This window comes from Bos indicus x Bos taurus, chromosome 8, assembly GCF_003369695.1.
Source record: "Bos indicus x Bos taurus breed Angus x Brahman F1 hybrid chromosome 8, Bos_hybrid_MaternalHap_v2.0, whole genome shotgun sequence".
Classification (NCBI taxonomy): domain Eukaryota; kingdom Metazoa; phylum Chordata; class Mammalia; order Artiodactyla; family Bovidae; genus Bos; species Bos indicus x Bos taurus.
The window spans coordinates 101,861,260-101,886,588 of NC_040083.1; the positions used below are offsets into that span (position 1 = coordinate 101,861,260).

The window sequence follows — 25,329 nt, forward strand, 5'->3', positions numbered from 1 at the left end:
GTGTGAATTTAAACCCAGCTTTAGAATTTTTAACATCAGTCACTTTGAGATAGAATTTCAGTTTTTCTATTTACTGTGCTTCTTTGAGTGGGCTGTAAAGCCTGAATCATCTTGTCAAATCATGTTCATTGACGGGAAAGCCACTTTAAAAATGTCACTGAGTAATACTACTAGTCAGCACAGGGAACATTTGAAATGAATGGAATGCCGTTGTAATTAGTTTTAATTCTTTTCTAATAGTAGTAGACATTATGCTTAGTATAAACTACAGAAATTAAAATCATGAATAACTGGGAGTTATCAAGAATTTGGAGGTTTTTAATGGGGTAAGTATTTTAGATACATTAATATTTTTAAAGCATTTTTTATATACTATCAGTACCAAATTATTGACTAAGACTGAGGTATTTGTTTTTCATAAGAGTAGAAATTTTATTTAAAATTATTTTTTAAATTACTTATTTTCCTGGTAAAGGCGTAACTGGCTTATATGATATAAATGTGTATTTTAAGTTAGGACTTATAAATAGATGAGTCAAAGAGATGGTAAACAGCATTTGTTAGGAGGAAGTGGGTGAACTGTGGTGGAATGGGTTGTGTAAGAACTACTTCACATTGCTGCGTCTATTATCCTGACCCTGCATGGTGTGCTTGGAGAAGGCAATGGCACCCCACTCCAGTACTCTTGCCTGGAAAATCCCATGGACGGAGCAGCCTGGTGGGCTGCAGTCTATGCGGTCGCTAAGAGTCGTACACGACTGAGCAACTTCTCTTTGACTTTTCACTTTCATGCATTGGAGAAAGAAATGGGAACCCACTCCAGTGTTCTTGCCTGGAGAATCCCAGGGATGGGGGAGCCTGGTGGGCTGCCGTCTGTGGGGTCGCACAGAGTCGGACACAACTGAAGCGACTTAGCAGCAGCAGCAGCAGCGTGGTGTGCTAGGATGTGGCAGGGTAGTTGCTAAAGGTGGTTTTATAAGGGGGAATTTCAGAACCTTTCTTAGGCCCTTTGCTTATGCTTATGCTTCTGCCTTACGGTAATCTCTTCTTTCCTTTTGCCCCCTCCACCTTCATCTATGAATTGCACTAATCCTTCAGCTCTTAGTTTAGATCCCACTTTCTCAGGGAAGCTTTCTCTGATTTCCCAGAATAGAACAAGTTTCTCTGCTTTTATGCTCTGTTAGCACTCAATATATATGACTTTGCAAAATTTTTATCACAATTGCAACAAAAATATTTCACGTATGATTAGTTGTTTGTCCCCTCCCACCCTGCTACCCTGAGCTTTGTGTAGTGACAGAGTGTGACTGTCTTGCTCACTAGTATTCCTAATGGCCTAAGGTCATTCAGTAATGGTAGATGAAGGGAAGTCCAGAAGATTGTTCTTTAGAAACACTGGGACTGAACTTTTAAGGTAGCTGCAGAATAAGTCCTGTATCGAGTTTAAGGATCTATATGCATGACTCCTAGGGATGTCAGGGTAACTGAGCCTTGTTCTGTGTTGCTGCTCTGAATTTAGGAGTGGACTTTGATGGGTCTGTGTTAATCTGAAGAGTCTGAGAAAGTTAAATGAGGACCTCATTCTTGACTGAGCATACCATACTGTAGTGTTATTTTTTTTAATCTCATTCTTCTGTGAGTGTATGGTGCTGTATCTCATGTTCTCTGTGCAATATTCAGACCACCAAAATGGGGGGGAAAGCCCCTAATTTCAGTTGAACAGTTGTCAAGTAATTGTTCTGAGTGTTTTGTAGTATGAAAAGTTTAATCCTCACAATAACAGTATGAAGTTGGTGGTGTTCTTTTTTCTTTGGCCATGCTGTGAGGCATGTGGGATCTTAGTTCCCCCACTAGGGATCAAACCCACGCCCTCTGCAGTGGAAGCACAGAGTCTTAACCACTGGACCACCAGGGAAGTCCCTGAGGTTGATACTATTCTTACTGTCATTTTACAGAATAGGTAACTGGGGTGCGGAGAAGTGAAGTAACTTGCCCAAGGTCAGTAGCTAGCAAGTGGTAGAGTCACCATGCAAACTCAGGCATCTGGCAGTGGAGTGCCTGCTCTAATCCCCTGTGCTATCCCAGCCCACACGGGATGGCCCTTTGTACACTTCCAGGATAGTCTATGTACACAACTACTTTAGTTTTTTTTTTTTTTTTTAATGTAAGATTGGTTTTGGAGGAGGGTTGGAGTTGGATTTCTAGAAAGTTTGATGTAACCTTCACTTAACCAGACTTATCCACAACTTCTACCAGTGAGGCGCTTTTTGGGAGACTTAGAAGTCCCTTTATCTACATTAGTCACTGGAGAATGTTCCTGATTCTTTGCTTTGCACCTGAGCGACCTCAACTTCCTTTTGTATCTGTCTTCCTATAATCCTTATTTTGATTTTCCGCATCTCATCTCTCAGGTAATCTCAACATTGACACTTGTCAGATGGTGTTTCTGCAGTCTCAGTTTAAGGTCATGCATTTCATTCCCTTTCATCCTGAATTCCTGTATACAGAAACAGAAACGGGGGAGGGGACGTGCACCACTGAGATAAAGGAAAGTTAGCCGTCAGTTGCCAAGGTGACGCTTCCCCGTCTTTTCCCCCAGCACCATGACAAATTTAAGTAATTCCCTAAATGAACTCAAAATCCTTGAGTTCAGAGTTCACCAGGCTAATGCTAATGTCATTTTGTATGTCCAGTTTTTATCCTCTATATTATGATTGTGGAAAAATGTTCATATATACTTTACATCATTCCTTTTATCCATCTTTTGATACTGATCTATACGTATAAAGGATAGAAATGGTATGGACCTAACAGAAGCAGAAGATATGAAGAAGAGGTGGCAAAAATACACAGAAGAACTATACAAAAAAGAGCTTCACAACCCAGATAATCATAATGGTGTGATCACTCCCCTAGAGCCAGACCTCCTGGAATGAGAAGTCAAGTGGGCCTTAGGAAGCATCGCTACAAACAAAGCTAGTGGAGGTGATGGAATTCCAGTTGCGCTATTTCAAATCTTAAAAGATGATGCTGTGAAAGTGCTGCACTCAATATGCCAGCACATTTGGAAAACTCAGCAGTGGCCACAGGACTGGAAAAGGTCAGTTTTCATTCCAATCCCTAAGAAAGGCAATCCAACGAATGCTCAAACTACTGCACAATTGCACTCATTTCACACGCTAGCAAAGCAATGCTCAAAATTCTCCAAGCCAGGCTTCAACACTACGTGAACCGTGAACTTCCACATGTTCAAGCTGGTTTTAGAAAAGGCAGAGGAACCAGAGATCAAATTGCCAACATCCGTTGGATCATTGAAAAAGCAAGAGAGTTCCAGAAGAACATCTACTTCTGCTTTATTGACTATGCCAGAGCCTTTGACTCTGTGGATCACAACAAACTGTGGAAAATTCTGAAAGAGATGGGAATCCCAGACCACCTGACCTGCCTCTTGAGAAATCTGTATACAGGTCAGAGAGCAACAGTTAGAACTGGACATGGAACAACAGACTGGTACCAAATGGGGAAGCGAGTATGTCAAGGCTGTATATTGTCACCCTGCTTATTTAACTTACATACAGAGTATATCATGAGAAACACTGGGCTAGATGAAGCACAAGCTGGAATCAAGATTGCGGGGAGAAATATCAATAATCTCAGATATGCAGATGACACCACCCTTATGGCAGAAAGCAAAAAGAACTAAAGAGCCTTTTGATGAAAGTGAAAGAGAGTGAAAAAGTTGGCTTAAAGCTCAGCATTCAGAAAATGAAGATCATGGCATCCAGTCCCATCACTTCATGGCAAATAGATGGGGAAACAGTGGAAACAGTGAGAGACTGTATTTTGAGGGGCTCCAAAATCACTGCAAATGATGACTGCAGCCATGAAATTAAAAGATGCTTGCTCCTTGGAAGGGAAGTTATGACCAACCTAGACAGCATGTTGAAAAGCAGAGACATTACTTTGCCAACGAAGGTCCTTTTGTTGGACCTTTGGTCTAGTCAAAGCTATGGTTTTTTCAGTGGTCATGTGTGGATGTGAGAGTTGGACTATAAAGAAAGCTAAGCACAGAAGAATTGATGCTTTTGAACTGTGGTGCTGGAGAAGACTCTTGAGAGTCCCTTGGACTGCAAGGAGATCCAACCAGTCCATCCTAAAGGAGATCAGTCCTGAATATTCATTGGAAGGACTGATGTTGAAGCTGAAACTCCAGTACTTTCGCCATCTGATGTGAAGAACTGATTCATTTGCTGGGAAGCTGACCCTGATGCTGGGAAAGATTGAAGGCTAGAAGAGAAGGGAACGACAGAGGATGAGCTTGTTGGATGGCATCATGGACTCAATGGACATGGGTTTGAGTAAACTCCAGGAGTTGGTGATGGACAGGGAGGCCTGGCATGCTCCAGTCCATGGGATGGCAAAGAGTCGGACACAACTAAGGAACTGAACTGAACTGAACTCTATATATTCAGTTGTTTATTTGATACCTCCCTTTGGATATTTTAAAGGCACCTTAAACTAATATGGCATAAACCAAACTTTTTCTCAGTAGCCAAGTTCTTCCTTCCTTCTGCCTCCCAAATCTAATCTTTCATCTTCTGCATCTTAACTTGGTTTTCAAATCTGTCATTCTCATAAAATCCCTGCTACCACTATCCAGGGTGGGTTACCATTATATCTTGCCTGAATTACTGCATTCTCTCTCCTACCTGGATCCTTATCTCCAACTTGGAGAAGGCAATGGCACCCCACTCCAGTACTCTTGCCTGGAAAATCCCATGGACAGAGGAGCCTGGTGGGCTGCAGTCCATGGGGTCGCCTAAGAGTCGGACACGACTGAGCGACTTCACTTTCACATCTCACTTTCATGCATTGGAGAAGGAAATGGCAACCCACTCCGGTGTTCTTGCCTGGAGAATCCCAGGGACAGGGGAGCCTGGTGGGCTGCCATCTATGGGGTCGCACAGAGTCGGACACAACTGAAGTGACTTAGCAGTATCTCCAACTTGGCCCACTTCCAACTATTACCAGAATGATGATTCAAAAGTCACTTTCTTATAATCATAGAATACTTTTTTATTATCTCTATAATAAAGCCCAAAGTTTTTTTTTTTTTTTTTTACATAGTCTAGAAAATCTTCTTGAACTGGTCCTTACCTGTTTTTTCAGATGCATCTTACACATTCTTCAGTCCTTGTGGATCCCTCCTTAGATTCTTCTGTCCAGCCGTACTGAACAACTTCCATTTTCTCAAACATTGTTGTTCTCTGTGTTTTCTGAACCTTCAAATGGGACTCTCTTCCTGCCTCTCGCTTCACTAGCTTCTATGCATCCCTCTGTACGCAGCTTGCACATCACTAGGTAACTTTCCTTGACTCGTCTTGGTCCAGATTAGATGCCCATGCCTGTGTTCCTGTAACACCACGTTCTGTCTCTTTGTTGCACTTACTACGCTTGATTGCATGTCTTGTTTTATCGTTTGGCTGCCCTCTGGACTAAGCTCTGTGATGATGCAGACTGTGAGTCTTTATCACGCTTCTCTTTCCAGGATGCAGCCAGTGCTTCACAATGCTTAATTCACGTTTGTTGAAAGTATGGTTGACAGGTGACGTTTTACATTTGACTCAGTGAACACTGAATCTCTCTGAAGGCACATATTGTATACTCTTAGCCAAGAAACCTGACTAAAATGACTTTAAAAGTCAACTGAAATGGTTTTCAGTTTTCAAATTACCTTAACTGGTATTGCAAAGTCAGACAAGGCATATACCCTTCATAGAAAGGCACACTTGTCTACCTGGGAGATAAATTGGGAGATTTTTATGTGTAAGTTGCATAGATTGTTCATGCTGTGCTATTAATATCAGTGATTCCTGAGTCTATTACTTTTTAAAGGGAATAGAACAAATCATCACTTCTAACCTGTACATTTGCTCTTCTTCCGATATTTGTCTTGATTGAGAACAGGTCTATTCTGGCTGGCCCTCAGGATAGAAACCTGGAAATTATTCCAACCTCTCTCTTCACCCTTGTTCCTCAAAAGCAGTTCATTCCCAGTTGCTGCCTGTTATCTTCTAACAGATCTGTACTCTCTTTCTCTTTGTTTTTAATTCCTTAGGCCTCTGGTCTAGACTTCTAAAATAGCCTCCTCTGCCCCTTGCTACCTTTTAATCTGCCTCAGAAATGATCTTTATACAAGTTTGGCCCATGCGTTTGTTTCTGGTTTAGGTCCTTCACAAGGTAAACTCTCCAGCTCTTTGATCATCATGCTTTGCCCCTGCATTTTTCTGCAGTTTAATCTTTTTCCGTTGTTCCCATCTTACATGACACAGGCCAGTAATATCTGAATCCTTATAGTTGCCTAAAGTCACCATACTGTTTCAAGTCACTGTGCCTTTGTGTAGAATCTCTTTCGGGAAGCAGATCCTGAGTTCCTTTGCATTCCTCAGCCAAGAAGTAGAATTAATCATTATCCCCATACTTGAAACATTTACTTACATTGTATTAATTAATTGACTTACACAGTGTGCTGTTAAACTCTGAACTTGTAGAAGTTAGGAACACTCGTTTTGTGTATCTTTTTTGGAATGCTTCATACAATGTCTTTAGTTTCCTGGGGCTGCCTAGCAAAGTACCACAAACTGGATGGCATTAAAAAAAACACATTTATTGTCCTGCAGTTCTGGAGGCTAGAAGTCCTAAATCGAGATGCTGGCAGGACCATGTTCTTTTTGAAAACTGCAGGGAATCTTTCCTCTTCCAGCTTCTCTCTGGTGGTTTGCTGGCGGTTTTTGGTGTTCCTTGGCGTGCTGCTGCGGAACACCAGTCTCTGCCTTGACTGTCACATGGCTTTCTCCGTAGGTATCTGTCTTCTTATAAGGACACCAGTCATGTTGGATTAGGGCCTTACCCTACCTCTCTATGACCTCATCGAAACTTAACTGTCTACATCTGCAATGACCCTGTTTCCAAGAAAGATGATTCTGAGGTAGTGGGAGTTAGGACTAAAATATATATTTGGAGGGGATACAACTTACTCCAGTGTTTAGCTTGTAAGTATTCAGTAGATATGTACTGAATTGAAATATAAATATATGTTATACATTCATGATATATAATTAAAATATTTTTAGTGTGATTTTCAAAATTACTATGTACAAAGTATCTTTTACATTTATCTATTTCAAAAAATTACATAATAGTTACATGGTACTTGTGACATTTAAAAATTAATAAATACACTATATTAAAAGTAAAAGCAAGTATTATATTCTTTGAATTCTTTATTTTTAAGTCCACTTTTAATGTCTGTACTAATTTATATAATTTACATGTAAAAGTTTTGAAACAATAGATGTATTTTAAATTTGGAAAGCACATTGTAGGCCTCAATAGCAGTAAATACCCTGTCTATATCCTTTTTTTTTTTTTTTTGTCTATATCCTTTACTCTGTTTTTTTTTAAGTTGTACCTCCTTTCTGCACACTATTTTACATTAATGTAGCTTTTTTCTTCATATTTTTTTTTTTTTGGAAAATCTGTTGAGTAGTTTTCCATATTTAACCTATATAATAAATTGTATTCTTTAATGGGAATATGGAGAAATTAAGCTTATGTGATCTACTTCTTAGGTTCTAAGAGTCCTAGTTAGTGGGCAAGTAAAATAGAAAGCTATGTCATCCTCAGTAAATAAGAAAACACAGGGTAACCTTATTTCTGTTTTTTTGTTTTTAAAGAGCCAGTACTTCCCATTTTTTGTTTTATTTTCTTTTGTTTCTGGGTTTTTAAGTCACTGATCTGTTAGTTTAGTGAGACATCATCAGCTTTTTAGACCATACCCAAGTTTCCTTTGCACTGAATGTTACTCAGGGGAACTCTTGAAAGAAGTAACTGTTAAGTGTGTTTAAGTTTAATGGATCTCCTCTCCATCCCTGATAAGGCCTAATAGTTACATTCCATTAACAATTGATGTAGTAAAATTTATTAGAATTTTTTTATGGCTAGTGCTTTTTGCATCCAAAGAAACTTTTGCCTACTCCAAGTTTACAAAGATAGTCTATGATTTCTTCTCAGAGTTTTCTAGTTTTAGGTTTTAGATTTAGATCTCTGATCCATTTTGAGTTGATTTTTATGTGTAGTGTAACTGAAGGTTGATTTTTTTTTTTTTTAATTGATATCCAATTGATCTAGCACCATTTGTTGGAAAGATTTTCCTTTCCTATTGAATTATCTTTACAGTTTTGTCAAAAATCAGTTGACCAAATATGTGTGGGTCTGTTTTTAGATGCTTACTCAGTTCCATTGATGTACGTGTCTTTTCTTTTGTCGGTACCCCCATGATCTTGATTAAAAATCTTGGAAATCATTTTAAGTCTTGAAATCAGGTAGGGTTAGTCTTCCAACTTTATTCTTATTTTAGAATTTTGCTTGTCCTAAGTTATTTGTATTTCCATATGAATTTTAGAATCAACTTGTCATTTTCTACTTGAAATGTCAGATAGAATTTTCATTGGGATTCCATTGAATGTATAAATCAGTTCAGGATTGAATTGATCCTGAATTGAATCCTGAATTGATTGATCTTGAATTGATCCTAGGAATATTGAATCCTCCCAATCTACAAACATGGTATATAGCTCTATTTATTTGGGTCATGTTTAATTTCTCTCATTAGCATTTTGTAGTTTTCAGTATAGAAGTCTTGGATTTATTCCTAAGTATTTAATATACTGGCTTCCCAGGTGGCTCACTGGTAAAGAATCCGCCTGCAACACAGGAGACTCAGGTTCAGTCCCTGGGTTGGGAAGATCCCCCAGAGAAGGAAATGGCAACCTACTCCAGTATTCTTGCCTGAGCAATCCCATGGATGGAGGCGCTGGTAGACTACAGTTAATGGAGTTGCATTAGTTGGACTTACTGACTAGTGACTTAGCAGCTAAACTACCACCATGTTTAATGGTATTAAAATAACAAATCCTTTGAAAGGTTCACTACCTCTTAAAGAGAGAGACTGCAACAACTGTGGGGCGATTGTTATAACCAAAGTCAGGTGAAAGCCAACTAGATATTCACAGTATTTGACTGGTAGCCCACTTTGTCAGGTTTTGGAAAAGTGACATCATTTTTTATACCTTTTTTTTTTCCTACAGAAAACTTTGTTCAAACTTTTGAAAAAAATATTTTCATGAGTCTTCTTTATACCTAGTGCTGGTTTAAGTTATTTTTTATCGTAATGTTACTTAAGTATGTTTATACATAAAATGCATGCTTATAGTTCTGATAAAGCTATAAATCAGAAAAGATATACAAATTCAACTAAGTAAAACTGTAAAACCAACATAGGCTCAAGTTCACAACATTAATGTGCTAGAGGACTAGACTTGAGATAGTATTTTTCTACTGTTATATTGCTGGAAGCAGTATAGTATATTAATTAAGAGCACGGGCTCTAGAGTTAAGACCGAAGTTCAGATTTTGGCTCTACCATTATTTTTCCCAAGATGATAAGTTACCTAACTTATTAGGATTTTTGATAGAATTAGAATTATTAACATGTCAAGTCCTAGAGTAGTGCCTGGCAATCAATAATTGCTCAATAAATATTAATTGTAACAATTGTTTTATATTGTCATTCTGAAACCTAATGATTAATGTTAGGTTTGATGGTAGTAAGTCTGATTCTATGTTTAATATGTTTCTGATTTTGGCTTTAACGATATGAATACTAACACATAGAATGTCTGCTTACTTAGGTTAACATACGGTGTGGTGATAATAACTTTATAGCTTTGCTGATTTAGGATAATCAGATCTCATACTCAACTTAGACTCTGCTAGGCAGGCCTCCTTGAGGTTCAAATTTTTTTTTTAATTTAATTTTATTTTTAAACTTTACATAATTGTATTCGTTTTGCCAAATATCAAAATGAATCCGCCACCGGTATACATGTGTTTCCCATCCTGAACCCTCCTCCCTCTTCCCTCCCCATACCATCCCTCTGGGTCATCCCAGTGCACTAGCCCCAAGCATCCAGTATCGTGCATCGAACCTGGACTGTCATCTCGTTTCATACATGATATTTTTAATGAGGTGTTCCATAATCTGTAACATTGAGTGTCTAATCCAATCATCATCCATATACGATTTGGGAAAATCTTTCCTGAAGTTATTTTGAATTCTTGAAAATACAGAAAAAGCATTATTTTTCAGCATAGAGCTTGTCATCAAACTGCTGAAGGAAATCAGCATATTCTAGAAACTATAGTTCATCCTTGAACTGCTTCTGGGTTAATCTGTATATAATTTATAGTAGGAGCTCCATATCTCTGGTTCCTCAACAACCACGGATTCAATCAACTGTTGACTGTGTAGTACCGTGGTACTACTTACTATTGAAAACTACCAGTGTACAGGTACACCTGCACAGTTCAAATCCACATTGTTCAAGAGCTGGCTGTACCTATTCTCAGTAGTTTGAAAATACCTTGATTGCCTTATTTTTGATTCTCTTTTGTATAAACTTAGAATATATTGTAGTATATTGATAGCTATTCCTTGTCAGTTTAGACTCAGTTCATTTAAGTACCTTAAATATTAGCTAATTATGTTCTCATAACTACCAGTTAACATTGGTTGCCTGGTTAAATTATATTAATAGTAATACTGGAAAAATATTTTCATTTTATGGTACTTAAGAAAAGTTTAAGAGCCTCTTCATGAGATTGCAAGTGAGTTTCAGAATGTAATAAAAATGACTTATTATTACTACCTGTTGTTCTTAAAGTTGATGATTATTATAGAATTAAGTGGCTAAGCTTTTAATAAAATATAAAATTTTATCCACTTTGCCTTTTAATTATAACTTTTTTCTGGCCGTGGGTCTTTAGCAAACATACTATTTTACTTCTGTATGGTAACTTTTACCTGGACCAATAAGTACTTTTGACTTCCACAGGCATATACAGTTTTGTATTTTGATTCTGCCACATTTTTACAGTTTGAACAGTTATCATTTAAATACTGTGCCATAATATATATGATTTTTTCCTATGAGCATGCCTATCATTTACTTCTTTTCTCATTAGCCTGTGACATTTAAAGAGGTGTATTACTTCACCATCACATATGCCATTTCAGTTCGGTTCAGTCACTCAGTTATATCCAACCCTTCGCAACCCCATGGACTGCAGCACACCAGGCATCCCTGTCCATCACCAACTCCCGGACCTTGCTCAGACTCACATCCATTGAGTCAGTGATGCCATCCAGCCATCTCATCCTCTGTCGTCCTTCTCCTCCTGCCTTCAGTCTTTCTCAGCATCAGGGTCTTTCTCTAATGAGTCAGGTCTTTGCATCAGGTGACCAAAGTATTTCGGCATCAGTCCTTCCAATATGCCATTTTCCTGATGTCAGATCATAATACTTTTCATTTGGCAATTAATAATGCAGAAAAGTAGTTTTGTATTTATATCTGGTAAAAATACATCATGAACAGGTTTCCCAACAAATGAAAGTTGAATGATGTCACTTTCGGTGATTATGGACACTAATGTGAGTATACATACAAAGGCAGAGCAGAACTGAAATTACAAGGCAATACTTAGATATAAGATTTAGATGATGCATAATATGCTTATATTAATTGTATTATGATAAAAATGAAAAGGGTTAACATTACGATATAGAATCGTAGCCCTCCCAAGGCTCATTTGTTGGATCCAGCCTGAGGAACGATTGTCCTAAAGCATAGTGCAAAGAAAAAGAAGGATTCTGCTGTAAGGTTTCTAAAACCAGACGTGAATATTCTTTTTTTGTGTTAGCAGTTGCGTTTAGCTTTGTATAATCAAATACTCAGTGGCAGTGACTTAAGCTAGATCAGGGTTTAATCTTTCCCCTTATGTAACAAGGAATCTTAGGCAGTTCAGAGCTGATGCAGCGGCTCCATCATATTACCAAGCTCCTCTGGCTATTCTTTCCCATCCTTAAGTCCTTAATTCCTGTTCCTGAGATGACCTCTAGGGGTCCAGCCATCATGTCCTTGTTCCCAGCAGGAAGAAAGGAAAGGACAAAGGGAGAAAGGCAAAAACTGGACAAGTCTATATTTCTGAGGGCTTTGGCAGAAGCCCCACCCAATGACTTCCGTTTGCATATCATTGGCTAGAACTGTGTCATATGATATTTTCCATATCAAAGGAAGCTGGGAAATATGTTTTAGGTGAGCATATTGCTGCCCCAACAGACTGGGACTCTGTAATAAATAAGAGAGAATGGATACTGGGTAGGCAAATAGAAGTCTCTGCCACACTAACTAATAAGCAGGTATGTTAAGAAAGTTCAAAAAACAAATACCAATGCCTCCCCCAGTCTTTCTCTTTTATCTGCATTTCTACTTTAAAGTTATATGAAAGGAATATGAATGAAATAAGATCCTAAATTGCTAGATCATGAAAGAAACATGAAGATCATAGTCCTGTCATTTTAGACTTAGAGATAATTAGTGAATTATTAGAGGCCAAAGACGTAAGTTCTAGAAGGAAAATCTGAAGTTCTTGACTCCCACACCAGTCCCTGGTCTTTTGATCTGTTGTGTCTGTGTGCTCAAACACTCAGTTGTGTCCGACTCTTTGCAACCCCGTGGACTGTAGCCTGCCAGGCTCCTCTGTCCAAGGGATTCTCCTGGCAAGAACGCCAGAATGGTTGTCATTTCCTCCTCCAGGGGATCTTCCCAGTTTGTGCTGCTTCATAAAATCTGGTTGTTCATGTATTACTCTCCTACATACACAAGACAGCTTGTTTCTGTTTACACCCTTGGGGAGAAAGTCCTCTTATCCCTTAAATGATTACAATAAAAGTCATAGGGAATTTCATGTTTCTTATTTGAGGGTCTTATATGTTGGTTTGTTAGTGTGGATGGTTCTTCCAGTATTTATATATTTATGCATTCACTCTTCATTTATATATTCAACATGTACAATAGATTATGAGATTTCAAGCACAACCGTATCTTATTAGTTTCTGTATCCCTAAGTAGGTCCTCATTGATGAATGAAAAATTGTGTCATAGTCCCTGTCCTCAGGTAATCCTTAGGCAAGTCTGGGAGATGGATAAGAAAGTCAGTGATAATGGTACAGTAAAGGCCAGGTTCTTTGAGATGATGGAAGTACAGGAAGAGAGTCTAAAATCTCTGAGGTGCAAAGAGGATCTAGAATGACTTCAACAGAAGGTGGTCCTGAGGTCATCCCTGAATGGGTTTTCCAGGTAAAGAAAGAAGGCGGCTGCATATCAAGGCAAAGAAAGTTTTTAGCGGCCCAGGGCCAGTGAAAAGCTGTGTTTAGGGAGGAGGAGGCCACAAGAAATGTGAGAGAAGGCCGTAGTAGAAAATGAGGCTTGGGACGTTGACTGTGGCCATGGCTGTATTAGAGAGGTTGTAGCACACATTATGAAATGTGTTAAAGGGTTTAAATGTACCAGACTCTGCTAATGGTGTGCCATGGAGCAGGGCAGAGAATAGAGGCTCAAATGCACCCTTCCGTGTGGTCACATGGCATTGCAGTTGGACCATGGCACCTTAGTACAGAGCCCACTGCCAGCGAGGTGCCTCTTGTTACTCCAGCTGCAGATGACCAGGGAACACACATCAAGATCCTTGTTCCTTCTCGCTGGTTCTTCCCAGGGTCTTCCTTTTGGCAGAGCCTTGTTAGACGTTTCCAATCGCACACAGATTCCGTCTGTACCTTTTTTCACTTTTTTTGCCTGTTATGTTGTCCTTACTCTTACCCAGTCAAGGACCCGTAACAAGTATTCTTTTTGACCTCTGTCCAATAAAGAATGATTTATTTCTATTTGGTAGTTGGTTATATACCAGCTTCTGTGTATAGGAACCTAAGATGGTAAAATAGACCGGATGAATCTTTTTAACCTGAATTGTGAGGTAAAGGCAGTGTTTCAGGAATTTCAGACAGCAAGAAGATGGGAAGCCTGCTCCTAAGACTTGGTTAGGGTCTGGCACCCGGCCTACCCATCCCTGCTTCTGGTCTGCAGCCTGCCCGCGCCCCATCCCAGCAGGGGCCTCTAGTGGCTCTCCTTTCAGTCTGTTTTCTCTTCTCTGTTAAAAGATTTTTCTTCCCCACATCTGATTTAGCCCCACATTTTCTTCATGGACTCCCAGTAATGTCATTTGTTTTCTGGTATCCAGCAGAAAACAGCCAGACTTCCCTTCTCTCCCATCCATCCTAGAATGAATCTGAGCCTTTGTTGACTCTTCCTCTAGTAATGAAGTTTATGGTGGTGGAAGGTGAAAGGGGAAGTTCATCCTCCTGGTTAATTGAACCTGTCTCTCTGTAAAGAGAAATGTGCTATGAAAGTAAAATGTGCTATGAGAAAGTTCACCTCTATTTTATTGCTTGTTTTTTTTTTTCACTTTTTTTCTTATGTAGACATTATATTAATAATAGTAAAGGAAATAACAGAAAATTCTCAAATCTCACAGCCAGAAACCATAAACTGTTTTTACTTTTCCCCTACATTCTCTTCCAGTCTCTGCCCATATACGTGATATTAACTGTTACTTTTATTGTGTGCCACCTAATCATAGTTCAAGGAAATTGAAGTTATTGAGATCTGGGAATATATTGGGTAATAATGGCTTCTTATTTTGATTATTTCCTTTTAGGAAAGACACTGCTGATCCTGTAACATGGAGGATTGCCTTCATACCTCATCTGAGAATCTATCCAAATTGGTCAGCTGGGCCCACAGCCATGGGACCATTTGCAGCCTCATTCCAAACCTGAAACATTTACTTTCAGAAGGTTCCCATGGGAACCTGACAGCAATGTGGGGCTGTAGTGCAGGCCACGCTTATCACTGGCCACTGACAGCTACTTGCAGAGCTGGCTCCCAGGAAAGGGTCTGTTTCCAGGATAACAGAAGTTTTAACTCTGATAGTCCAAGTATAATTGGTGTGCCCTCTGAGACTCAAACTAGCCCCGTTGAAAGGTACCCTGGGAGACCAGTGAAAACGAAGCTAGACTGTAATCGGACCAGAGACTCTTGTGACTTCTCTTATTGCAGTGAGCCCTCTGAACTGGATGAAGCTGTTGAAGAGTATGAAGATGAAAACACTCTGTTTGACATGGTTTGTGAGTCTTCTGTTACTGATGAAGATAGTGACTTTGAACCCCAACCGCAGAGGCCTCAAAGCATTGCGCGAAAAAGGCCTGGAATAGTACCATCTTCTCTTCATTCGAGCTCCCAAACTCAAATGATTGATGAATGCAGCAGTGATGTCATCATTAAGAAGATCAAACAAGAGATTCCTGAAGATTACTATATTGTGGCAAATGCAGAGCTGACTGGAGGGGTAGATGGACCAGCCCTGTCATTGACACAGATGGCAAAACCTAAGTCTCAGACTCATGCTGGTCCCTCCTTAGGGTCTGCTAAGCTGATTTCCCACGTAACATCTGCCATCAGCTCAGAGCTAGACCCACATGGTGTGTCCGCATCCCCCTCTGTGATGTCTAGACCAGTAGTCCAGAAGACCACCAGGGTATCTCTGGCTTCACCTAACAGAGGACCCCCTAGTTCCCATGGCACCAGCCAGCACGTGGCCATGCAGATGCCCGTGAGCACATCCCATCCTAACAAACAGATCAGCATCCCTTTGTCTGCCCTGCAGCTGCCAGGACAGGATGAACAAGTTGCTTCCGAAGAGTTCCTGTCCCATCTGCCCAGCCAGGTCTCCTCCTGTGAGGTGGCCCTTTCTCCCTCAGTTAACACAGAGCCAGAAGTGAGCTCCAGTCAGCAGCAGCCCCCAGTCGCTCCAACCATAACCACCGAGGCCACGGCACAGTGCATACCAGGTATGGCGCGTGAGGTGACAGAGTCCCTCGTTCACGTACATCAGAGACTTGTGCGCCGTCAGCACGCCTAAAACCTTTGGCCCAATTTGCTAGAATTTGGGCCTTTGTTATTCTCAGAAAGATAGAAATAATGAAATATAATATACTCAGGTGATATAAAAAGGAAATTCATCATCCAGTCGATGTACCTCAGGGCCGAGAGGACAGCTGTAGGATTGTGCTGTTGATATCACATGGCTAGATTTAAGGTTTATATCTGATCTGAAGCTGAATTTTTATATAGTAAAATGATTTTTGAAAGCTTTGCTCTCCTATCAGTATCAAGGTATTTGGTTACAGTTTTGAAGCCAAAATGATGTTGGGTTAGGCATATAACGAAAATAAACCTAATAATTTTTTTGCCACTGTTATTTATAGGAACCAATTTAGCACTTTATTCATTTTAGTGGTGTGGCAATTTAACAGGTTTTTAAAAATAAAAACAAAACAAAACACCCAAATGTATCTGGAAGTAGTTTATCTTTTTTCTCAAAATATATAATAATCAGATAACTTGCATTTCTGAAATACATGGATCTACCTAGACTGGATTGAGAGGAGAAGAAAATAGTTACATGAGGCCCCTGTCTGTAATTCTAACAATCTAAACATTCTGTAATTCTAGCATTCAGTATTTATTTAATCTGAGCTGTTGTTATATAGAAGGGGTTTGAGTGTCATGCTTTTGGGTTCATGATTCAAATCTGATAGGCCAGAAGCGGAAACATGGAAGGGATGAACAGACATGCAGAGTACAATGTAGAAAGCAGACGTTCGTGGCACATTTTGGTTTCATATTAGTTCTTCTCATAAAGTCGTGTATTTTAGGAAAAGCTTCTGGAAGCCGAGATACCTATGCTTTACCCTCTAACTTCCTGAAATGACATTGCTTTGCAAACGTGCTTTCCCCATTTTAGTGTCAGCCTTAAGATTCCAAAAGGAAATCTTCAATTTATGATTTCCAAATATAATCTTGATATTAATAATAAGATATACAATGAAAATACTCATATCTGATTCAGAATTATGGTTTTCAGTTTATTCATCTTTCTTTTCAAAAGAACAGCTTTATTGAGATAAAATTCATGTATCTTAAAATAACTCTTTTAAAGTTTTACAATTTGGTGTTTTCTGGTGTACTCACAGAGTTGTGTAACTGTCGCAACTGTCTAATTTTGGAATATTTTCATCATCCCAGAAAGAAACCCCATACCCATTAGCAGTCATTTTTTCCCCTTGTCACAGCCCCTGTCAACTGCTAATCTACTTCTGTCTCTATAGATCTGCCTGTTGTGCACATTTCATGTAAATGGATTCTTATTTTATGGCCTTTCGTGACAGCCTTCTTGTACTACTTAGCATACTTTTTTTAAGGTTAATCTATGTGGTCGTGTCTACGAGCATTATTTTCCATTTCATTATCAAATAATATTTCATTGTATGGATAGACCACATTTTGTTTTTCCTTTATCAACTGAGGGACACTTAAGTGGTTTCCAGTCTTTGGCTGTGGTAAATATTGCTGCTAATGTCATCTATGTACATGTTTCTTTTTTTTTTTTTTTTATGTACATGTTTCTGTGTGGACCTATGGACACGACTGAGCGACTGAACTGAACTGACATTTTCATTTCTGTTGGGCAGCTGTCTAGAAGTGGAGTCTCTGGTCATATGGTAGCTCCGTTTAACTTATTGAGGAGCTGCCACACTGTGTTCCAGAGCATCTTCACCATTTTACAGTCTCACCGACAATTTTAAATGATTCCTGCTTCTCCATATGCTCACCAGCACTTGTTTTCCATTAAAAAGAAAAAATTATCCTGCTGGGTGTGTGAAGTGGTGTCTTGCTGTGGTTTTAATTTGTATATCTTCTTTTGAGAAAAATTCGTTCAGATCCTTTGCCCATTTTCTGGTTATGTTGCCATTTTATTGGTGAGTTGTAAGGGTTCTCTGTGAATTCTGGCTTTAAGCCTTTTATTAAATATACATTTTGTAAATATTTTCTCCCATTCCTTGGGCTGTCTTTCCTTTGTCCTTCCTTTCTTGTTTTACTTCAATCACTTAATCACAAAATGGTCTTTGACTTAATCTTCACATCATAAGACACAACATTGTCTTTATTAGGCTGGTGAAAGTTTTTTCTAAGAAATCTGATTCTTGATATCTGTAGGATATAAGTAGTACCTTTTCACTTAAATAGTTGTGAATCTAGTTTACTTGTCCCCTTCCCCTTTTTTTGTGTGAAATAGGAGACAGCCTGACAACAGTTTCTACATGCTACTTGATGTATGAGGATAGAATTCAGAAATGTATCTTACAAAGTGGTCCATTAAAACAAAACAGCTCAGTAAAACTGCCGTTTGTGGTGTATATCCTGATAATTTAACCATGCAAAAAGCAAGTTGCAAGATTTCCTTGCATCTGCCTAGTGGATATTAGTCCACTGTACGTGTATAGTAAATTAGAAATTAAAGCTTGAACTAACTGTAACAGGAATCTCCTAAGGAGTGATCCTGATATTTTGATCCATTGTTCCATGAAAGATGTTATATTGTTAGGAAATTATTGGCTTTAGAGAAATACTTTCTGAACTGGAAGCATCAATGAGACAGATGAAAATCTGATTGACACTTTTCTTTAATGAGAGAGATATAAAGTTAACTTACAATTTACCTTTGTTTTGTGGAGCCCAAACTATGTTCTGTGCTCTTAAAAGTTTTATTTATTTATCAGTATTTGTGTTTTTTGCCTATTTGTAATAAAATGAAGTGAAGTGAAAGTCGCTCAGTCATGTCCAACTCTTTGCGACCCCATGGAACGTAGCCTGCCAGGCTTCTCTGTCCATGGAATTCTCCAGGCCAGAATACTGAAGTGGGTAGCCATTCCCTTCTCCAGGAGATCTTCCCAATCCAGAGATCGAACCCAGGTCTTCCTGTATTGCAGGCGGATTTTTTACCATCTGAGCCATGAGGGAAGCCCTGATAGTAATGGAATAAATTTATTTGAAACATAGATTTTTTTAAAAAGAAATTCAGAATCCAGCACATCCAAATGTATGTGGGTGAATATGTGCAGATGGACGATAAGCACTTACTGTGTAAAGCGTGCTTAGGATGAAGCAAGGAGAGGCTCTAGAAGAACTAGCTGAAAGCGACATCGGGCACTTTTAAAGTGGATGTTATATACGCTCAAGTATTTATCAGATCATTGTAGAAATACTGTGTATCTTTGAATAATATTTTTAAAATAAATAATTTGACAAATGACTATTGAGTTAGCCAGAAACAAGAAGAAACTGTGCATTTTGTTTAGTTTTACTGATACCATTTAAATTCTGTTTCCTGGGAGTGCCTGGTGGGCCGGTGGTTAGGACTCCATGCTTTCACCACCACGGCCCTTGGTTCAGTCCATGGTCATGGAACTAAGATCCCATAGGCTACAGCATGCCCCCTCCCCCTATTGGAAAGCCATTCTTATTTCTTTTCTATTCAGAACTAAACTCACAGAGTTATACAATGTTAACAAGGTGTGGATAAAATTACCAATTTTCATGTTAGCTCTGTTAGAAAGCTCAACTCAAATCTTAGCAGTCATGCGTAAAGAGGATATCCATTGTTAGAAGAATTATTGTCTATCTCCAAGTGGTTTGGATTCTATTAATTTTTGAGATTTTTATGTAAATTTGGAGCATTTGTCACAAATTTAAATTTTTTATTGTATTATAAGTTGAGTTTTTATGTGTGTATTAAATATATATATACACACACAGCTTCCTTTATGATTTTGTGCAGGAACTCTCCCATTTTTTATTGAAGTATAGCTGATTTACAGTATTGTGCCAACCTCTGCTATACAGCAAAGTGACTCAGTTATACACATACATACTTTCTTTTCTTATATTCTTTTCCATCATCTTTTATCACAGGATATTGAATATAGTTCTCTGTGCTACACAGTAGGACCTAGTTATTTATCCATTCTAAATGTAATCGTTTCCTCTGTTTGTATGCTGAGTCGCTCAGTAAAGTCTGACTCTTTGCAACCCCATGGACTGTAGCCTTCCAGGCTCCTCTGTCCATGGAATTCTCCAGGCAAGAATACTGGAGTGGGTTGCCATGCCCTCCTCCAGGGGATCCTCCCAACCCAGGGATCGAACCCAGGTCTCCTGCATTGCAGGCTGATTCTTTACCATCTGAGCCACCAGGGAAGCCTTACCGACCCGTCTCCCAGTCTGTCCCTCTTCCTTGCCCCATCCCCTTGGCAACCGCAAGTCTGCTCTCTGTGTCCGTGAGTCTGTTTCTGTTTTGTAGGGAGGTTCGTGTGTGCCATATTTAGATTCCACGTGCAAGTGATATCATGTGGTATATCCTTCTGACTTCAGTTAGCATGGTCATCGCTAGTTGCATCTGTGTGTGTGTGATAGTTGTGTTCAACTCTTTGTGACTCTGGACTGTAGCCTGCCAGGGTCCTCTGTTCATGGGATTTCCTAAGCCAGAGTACTGGAGTGGGTTTTCTATAGGGGATCTTCCTAACCCAGGGACTGAACCTTGGTCTCCTGCATTGCAGGCAGATTCTTTACCATCTGAGCCACCAGGCTGCAAACAGCATTATCTCATTCTTTTTTATGACTGAGTAGTACAGCAAATCTGGAAAACTCAGCAGTGGCCACAGGACTGGAAAAGGTCAGTTTTCATTCCAATCCCTAAGAAAGGCAATGCCAAAGAATGTTCAAACTACCACACAATTGTATTCATCTCACACACTAGCAAAGTAATGCTCAAAATTCTCCAAGCCAGGCTTCAACAGTATGTGAACCGTGAACTTCCAGATGTTCAAGCTGGATTTAGAAAAGGCAGAGGAACCAGAGATCAAATTGCCGATATCCGTTGGATCATTGAAAAAGCAAGAGAGTTCCAGAAAAAATCTGCTTTTGCTTTATTGACTACGCAAAAGCCTTTGACTGTGTGGATCACAACAAACTGTGGAAAATTCTGAAGGAGATGGGAATACCAGACCACCTGACCTGCCTCTTGAGAAATCTGTATGCAGGTCAGGAAGCAACAGATAGAACTAGACACGGAAACCAGACATTTAGACTGGTTCCAAATGGGGAAAGGAGTATATCAGGACTGAATATTGTCACCCTGCTTATTTAACTTACATGCAGAGTACATCATGCAAAATGCTGAGCTGGATGAAGCACAAGGTGGAATCAAGATTGCTGGGAGAAATATCAATAACCTCAGATATGCAGATGACACCACCCTTATGGCAGAAAGTGAAGAGGAACTAAAGAGCCTCTTGATGAAAGTGAAAGAGGAGAGTGGAAAAGTTGATTTAAAACTCAGCAGTCAGAAAACAAAGATCATGGCATCTGGTCCCATCACTTCATGGCAAATAGATGGGGAAACAGTGGAAACTGAGAGACTTTATTTTTTTGGACTCCAAAATCATTGCAGATGGTGACTGCAGCCATGAAATTAAAAGATGCTTGCTCCTTGAAAGAAAAGTTATGACCAACCTAGATAGCATATTAAAAATCAGAAACATTGTTTTGCTGACAAAGGTCCATCTAGTCAAAGCTATGGTTTTTCCAGTAGTCTTGTATGGATGTGAGAGTTGGACTATAACGAAAGCTGAGCACCGAAGAATTGATGCTTTTGAACTGTGGTGTTGGAGAAGACTCTTGAGAGTCCCTCGAACTGCAAGGCGATCCAACCAGTCCATCCTAAAGGAAATCAGTTCTGAATAGTCATTGGAGGGACTGATGCTGAAGGTGAAACTCCAGTATTTTGGCCACCTGCTGTGAAGAGCTGATTCATGGGAAAAGACCCTGATGCTGGGAAAGATTAAAGGTGGGAGGAGAAGGGGATGACAGATTATAAGATGGTTGGATGGCATCACCAACGAAATGGACATGAGTTTGAATAGGCTCTGGGAGTTAGTGATGGACAGGGAAGCCTGGCATGCTGCAGTCCATGGAGTTGCAAAGAGTCGGACACGAGTGAGTGACTGAACTGAACTGAGTATTGCACAGTATACATGTACCACATTTGCTTTATCCATTCATCTGTCAGTGAACATTTAGTTTGTTTCCAGTGATGTGTCAAACTCCTGCCCTGGAAAGGATACCGAGACCAGTTCTACGAAGACCACACCACTGACTGTGGGAGTCAGATGGCAGTGTTCTTCCAGGGCCATTCTGGATTCTAATCTTAAAAGAGACAGCATACCAGAGATACCTACTGCTTTTTTTTTTTTTGGAAGTCGCTTAGTCATGTCCGACTCTATGCAACCCCATGGACTATACAGTCCATGGAATTCTCCAGGCCAGAATACTGGAGTGGGTAGCCTTTCCCTTCTCTACCTACTATTATTTATATAGGGTTAGTTTTTGTTGTTGTTTTTTGGTTTTTTGATCATTTAGTTTTCTTTGTGAGGCAGATAGAGGAGTTATATATATATCATTCAAATGCTGGATGTACTAGAACAATGTTCTAATCTAAGGGATAAAAATATGTGTAAGTAAATATATGCTTATGTGTATATGTATGCATATGTATACACACATATACATGCAGACATAATTTTATAAGTTCCTTATTCCACAAGAAATATATGACTCTTCTTATCAGATGCACCAATACTAAATTTGCTTTCTTAGGCACAGTCTTTCCGGCACCTTCCTGCAGGAGGACGTGCAACACAAATTCTGAAAGCTAAGAGAAGCAGAATTAAAAGTCAGGCTTAGTTTATACCATCAGTTCCTCCTTGTTATAAAGGGGTGCTTATCTGAGGATTGATATGGCAGGGAGTGTGAGCACTGAGCTAGTAGAGCTTGGCCACTCAGAGTTTGGGATCAGACGTGCCTCTGTAGATTCCCAGCCCTGTCTCCTACTGGCCTTGTGACCTTAACTCAGTTCATTTCTGTGAGACTCAGTTTCTTCATTTGAAAAGTAATAACAATTGTCTGTCTCACAGGATTGTTTGAGGACCAAATGCAAAGTATAGGTGAAGCACTAAAGAGAGTATATGACATATGATAAACATTCAATGAACAGTAGTCTCCATCATTATTCTTTTCATTATCATTGTTGCTATTATTAGATTGTGCTCAATACTCTTGAATAGTCAAGTAGATTCTGATTTTGTGCATTAACATTCATTCATCTACTAAAATGGTCCATGAACCAGTATCACCTGGGTTCTTACTAGAAATGCAGATTCTCGGGTTCCACCCCAAACCCACAGGATCAGAATTTGCATTTTAATCATGATCTCTAGGTAATTTGTATGCACACTGAAACATGAGAAGCAGGGATGTAGGAAATGCAGGTTCCACGTTAGATGGCACATTGTTACTCCTTCTGACTGCACAGTGACTTTGAACACTCTTCCTGTTTGAGAGAATTCCCTCCTTTGTGTATACGCACTACCCCATTGGAGAGGCCAGAAACTCTCTTTTCCAAGTTGATATTTCAGTGAGGGCACAATCTTGTGACCTGAGGCTTTGCCATTCAAATGCACTCACTGTAGACTCTAACTAGAAGTACCTAAAACTTCCCTGGCCGTCCAGTGGTTAAGACTCAATGCTTACAATGCAGGGGGTATGGGTTCGAGCCCTGTTAGGGGAACTAAAACCCCACATGCTGCACAGCATGGCCAAAAATAAATAAGTAAAGAGGTCCCTACAGGAATCTGTTTTGGAAAATACATTCCAATTTCTAGAGGCAGCAGGAACAGGATTCCACCATCCGAGGCCTAAGCTGGAGTTTGGTGGCTGGTTTGTCTCCACCAGGGCAAATCAGTGGCTTGACCACTTCCATATCTGGTTTCTTGGTGTTCTCGAAAATTATGTGGCCTTTATTAAATTCTTTTTCTGCCTAAACTAGCTAGACTGGGCTTTCATTGTTTTAAACAAAGAAGCTGGAGAAATAGAACCTCTGGATAATTTTACCCTTGAATTGCCTTCGGTAGTGAGTAGCAAAAATACAGAAAGTTTGGTAAGATCTAATAAGGGAGAGTGAGCTTTGTTTCATTAGGCCTCTTGTTGTTGTTTAGTTGGTAAGTCATGTCTGACTCATTGCAACCCCATGGACTGAAGCATTCCAGGCTTCCCTGTCCTTCAGTATATGCTGTCTATGTTTGTCATAGCTTTCTTTCCAAGGAGCAAGCATCTTTTAATTTCATGGCTGCAGTCACCATCCCCAGGATTTTGGAGTCCAAAAAAAATAAAATCTGCCACTGTTGCCATTTTTTTCCCATCTATTTGCTATGAAGTGATGATCTTAGTTTTTTGAATGTTGAGTTTTAAGTCAGCTTTTTCACTCTCCTCTTTCACCTTCATCAAGAGGCTCTTTAGTTCCTCTTGACTTTCTGCCATTAGAGTGGTATTATCTGCATATCTGAGGTTGTTGATATTTTCCCCAGCAGTCTAGATTCCAGCTCATGATTCATCATTCATTCAGCCTGGCATTTCACGTATTTTAAAAAAGCAAGGTGACAATATACAGCTTTGATGTACTCCTTTCCCAATTTTGAACCAGTCTGTAGTTCCATGTCCCATTCTAACTCTTGCTTCTTGACCTTCTTACAGGTTTCTCAGGAGGCAGGTAAAATGATCTGGTATTCTCATCTCTTTAAAAATTTTCCACAGCTTGTCGTAGACCTCTTAAAAGAAGGTAAGTGGACTAGATGCTTACCGAGTTTATTCATGCTTCTTCTCTTGTAATGCTCAGGGCGGCTTATTGGAGCTACCAAGCACTCTTCTCTTCAATCCCAACGCGTTGTGCACAGTACCCATGCAGTCATGTGTTGATAGGTAGTCAATGTTGAGAATGTATCCAGGGGGAAGTTAAATACCTGCTCCTAGGAGTTTCCAGGACTCACTGCTTGGTATTTGCAACATTATCTAAAAACAATGACTTTATTCCATTCAATTCTTCACTCACCTAATTGCACAAGGAGGAAATCAGGTCCCTCTCTCCCATTATGATACGGACTTCTTGTCCAAAGGAAGAAAGAGCAGGTCGAAACCTTGATGAAACTGCATATCCTTAAAAGTGTTACTGACACTATGAACCTGTTAAGATATTTCTATCTTAACATTTCTATCTTAATATTTCTATCTATGGGAAGCACCCCTTCCGATAGCCTTTTGGAGGCTACCTTCTACCCTTCAGCCGAGTGTCACAGGTCTCAGTTGTTTCTGTACATGAAGATAACCACCTCTTAACTCTCCTGCCTGAGTGTCACAGGGTCTCCTGTCCGCTACCTAAGTGTCAGATTCCCTTCTCCCCAGCCGATCAAAGGGCAGTTCTCAGAGTGGTGGTGGTGGTGGTGGGAGTTGTCTTAGGTTTTATCATGTGTAGCAGAACACCTGTGATCAGAATGAGTTTAAGGAACTGGGGATGGTGGTCTCCAGC

The 25,329-nt window shown here is 39.6% G+C and overlaps 1 protein-coding gene across 4 annotated transcripts in view; it reads left to right on the plus strand.

Moving 5' to 3' along the window:
- Nucleotides 1-25,329, plus strand: part of KIAA1958 (KIAA1958 ortholog) — a 130,732-nt gene that overhangs the window by 44,271 nt on the left and 61,132 nt on the right. For all 4 annotated transcript variants that reach the window (XM_027550517.1, XM_027550520.1, XM_027550519.1 and 1 more), the window contains exon 2: nt 14,674-15,865. In XM_027550517.1, the coding sequence (XP_027406318.1) occupies nt 14,698-15,865 (1,168 nt within the window). In that variant the 5' untranslated portion in view covers nt 14,674-14,697. The remainder of the gene's footprint in view (nt 1-14,673; nt 15,866-25,329) is intronic.